Source organism: Populus nigra, chromosome 6, assembly GCF_951802175.1.
Source record: "Populus nigra chromosome 6, ddPopNigr1.1, whole genome shotgun sequence".
NCBI lineage: Eukaryota > Viridiplantae > Streptophyta > Magnoliopsida > Malpighiales > Salicaceae > Populus > Populus nigra.
This window is the reverse complement of record NC_084857.1, coordinates 10,287,144-10,290,578: the sequence shown is the minus strand read 5'-3', so window position 1 is coordinate 10,290,578 and position 3,435 is coordinate 10,287,144. Positions and strand designations below refer to the sequence as shown.

General features: G+C 39.4%; 1 protein-coding gene across 1 annotated transcript; it reads right to left on the bottom strand.

Annotated features, from left to right (window-relative positions):
• Positions 1–417: 417 nt before the first annotated feature.
• Positions 418–3,053, bottom strand: LOC133697165 (PHD finger protein MALE STERILITY 1). Its single transcript, XM_062119567.1, has 3 exons — positions 2,759–3,053; positions 1,896–2,169; positions 418–1,792 (listed from the first exon to the last, which is right to left on the bottom strand). Exons 1-3 carry the CDS (start codon positions 3,051–3,053, stop codon positions 418–420), a joined length of 1,944 nt encoding a protein of 647 aa, XP_061975551.1.
• Positions 3,054–3,435: the final 382 nt, after the last annotated feature.

Here is a 3,435-nt window from a genome sequence, read left to right as displayed (position 1 = left end):
AGTTTGAAGATGCATGGTAATCATTGGATGGACTATTTCTTGGGCTTTTAGGCCTGTTTAATCTCTGTGGCCCTAGCTATGCAAGTCCGGTTTTAAGGCAATAGTAGCCCAATCAACACCGGCCCTCCATCATGAACGTCCTTATACTCTTCAAGATCGATCCCTGGAACAGACAGCAGAACATAAACTATATAACATCAAGGGGGGAAAAAACTTGAAAAGGAAAAACAAATAGAAGACGAAGTAAAAAGAAAAAAGAAAAGAAAAGTGTAGACTGACTACATAATGGAAGGGTGCTTGCTTCCATGACACCATAAGAACACAAACAACATAGATAGGAGCCAGGCTAAATTCTAAAGTCACATAAGGCGACTTGCATTTAACTTTCTCAAGGGAAAGAAAAAGGATATACAATTGCTATGGCATAGATGGTAAAATCATGATTTCCTTCTCACAGCGGCTGCAGAGAAATATAGGAGGCATTTCCTGATTATTTGGAATTTGAACACATCTACTATGCTGCCAAACTTCACAGATATCACATGATATCATTCTCTCACCATCATCTTCTTTGGCTCCACAGGCACAATCTACGACTCGGTTATTAACGCCACATTCATATATTAACTCGTTGATTGTCCCGCTCTCTGCGTTGCTCCCCTCTAACACAATTTTTTGACCCACTTCAACTAGTTCGGAAACCAAATCCGTGCCCTTCACATTCAAGTTCATTATTGACTCTACAACGAAGCTTTTCAATCCCCAGTACAATTCCCTGAACTTCCTTTCTACTTCTAGCTTAAGCTCATTGAAGGTAGCGTTGTTTTTCAAGGTGATGCATTCCAATGGTGGCATTGCCTTTTTCATCACTTCATTGCTCTCTTGTTTGTCTCTTAAAAAAACCGTGCAATACAGTGTCATTTTCCCAGCTTCCTCATGGCCGGTGTGATGAATTTTCCATGGCAGCTCGCCATTATATTCTTTGACAAGGTATTTGGTGTCAAGAATTATCCTTGTAGCTGCTGGTATTGCGCTAAGAATCCGTTGGTTCATTGTTGGTTTTTGGTCTTTGAGGATACATCTGTACAAGTAGAGCATGTCCTTCATTAGTTGAGGCCTTGTCATCCTGTATCTACCTTTCATTTTTGAATTCTTGATGACCAAACCTTGTTGTTCAGGATATACATTTGAGACATCTTCCAAGCAATACTCTAAAACCTTTGTTACTGGATTCAAGCAGCGCCGAACTAAATAATTCCCTACTACATGGTTTCCGAGTGATTTTAGCACAAAATCTAGCAAACCTGTGTCGCCAATATAGGCACGAGCAGCGTCCCTAACATCTTGTCTTGAAACCCACCTAAATTCAGCCCTTTTTAGAGCCTCCACAATCACCCTTGTTGCCATTTCAACTCGTTTTGGAGACCATCTACAGGTAGGTTTCACAATATGGCTATCGACACAATTTTCTTCTGGAAGGTGGGTCTTGAGTTCTAACATGAAGCGGAATAGGTCACCAAGTGTCACCAAAGAATGATCTGATACCGTTTGGTACCTAGAGAGAATGACTGGAATATGATGATTAGAATTCCCAAGATAATGGACAAGTATGCATAAGGGCATGCCTTGTATAGTTTCAATGGCTTTCTGGTGCATTGGTTGAGTGACCCCGAAGCTTCCACGCCCGAATTTATAACCCCAACGACCGAACCATGGTTCACTGAATGCTACACCGTGGAGTAGTCTCAATTCCATGCTTCTTTTCTGTGAAATGTCATTCAAGCTCACTTTCCTACATGTTAAGAGCCAGTTCTTATAAGCAAAGTTCACAAACGATTACAGAATTCTCTTAAGTGACAATAATTAAATAAAAAGTTATGAGATAGATGCCTAACCTTGCTCGCAATCCCGTGCACAACCGATCCCAAAATTCCATGATCTGGCATCCAGCCAAGTTGGAACCTCCTTCCATCCCATTGACACACAGCAAATGCCCGAACCCATTAGAGTGGAAGATACCATGCATGATATGGCCCTGTGATTGCACTAAATTGAAGTTGTCTTTTGTTGAAATTGCCCCATCTTGACAGTTCAAAAAAGCTGCTTCTATGTCCTTCGAAGGTAGAACAAAGTGATACTTCCTGTTGCAAATCATATTCTGACCCCAGCCTGAGCTATATTATAAAGGAACAACCAGCTTAGTGAGAGAATAGAACACACCAATTAACATGTATATATTCTTAATCTGCAATATGCATGCTTACAAAAAGCATAGATTAACTTGGGAGATGGATCGTCTAATAAAGAATTTAAGCAAATGTCCTTAGTACAAAGATTACAGTACCGCACCAACATCATACCGCCTATGTAAGAATGTTGTTAGAAAAGACATCTATAAATCAGGTTCTCAAATTGAAGCTGATTCAGAGCTAATTAATGTCATGCATGATTCTGCAATATAAACTTCGACAAAGTGCTATAATTAGTTTTTACTAGTTACTAGCAACATTATACCATATGCCCGTGTTTGGTTTTAACTGTTTTTCTTTTCTTAATTATGCAAGGCAAGAAATCGTTTGACTAATAAATCAAGCACATATATATTGCATGCATGCTAAACCAACTACTATAGAATGTCATCACGAGTTCTAGAATGCTAAGGAGTCAATCTGTCTTGTTCAAGGCAGAAACCAAATATTTATTCAATATAGGTAACGAAAGAGAATTAAAGCACTGAACTAGGGAATCAAGACTTCACCAACATACTGGCAGTGCTTGCAATGATGTTCTAGCGATGCCTCAATTGGTTCCTCGACAACAAACAACAAGATGTGAAAAGAAGGTTGCCGTATGACTTCAAGCTTAAATGACCAGCTTGGCATTCTACTGCAAATATTTCTCTCAAAATGCCCAAGTTCAAGAAGCTTTTTGATATTTTGTTTGAATGACCCATCAAACTCAACTGGGTAGCCATTTTCACCAAAAATCTTGAACCTGAACACCCTCTCTTCTCTCTTCCTTTTCTTGCTGCTAATTAGATCCAAATAAGACATCATGAAAGCAAGGAGATTGAAGATTGCTAAAGCAAGGAAAGAACAGAAAAAACTCTAAGCATCGAGGAATCGAGTAGAAATTCAAGAGAGAAATTGAAGCGGCACGGCCTTATACCTTTATAACTTGCTTAATCGTTCACACACCTAGTGCCTAAACATAAACTTGAAGAGGACACAAAAGAGCACACCAGCTTATCAAATTGAGCTAGGAATAACTCACTTGACGCGTGATTTGTTTAAAATTGACCTCCATGCAAATCTATCGCGGCAACCTATGCCATGAAATGCTTTTGTGAAGTAAAGAAATGAAACCATGCTTTGATCATGCTACTACATAACCAATAGCCTTCTTTACATTCCGGAAAATTCTATGGTCAGCTCG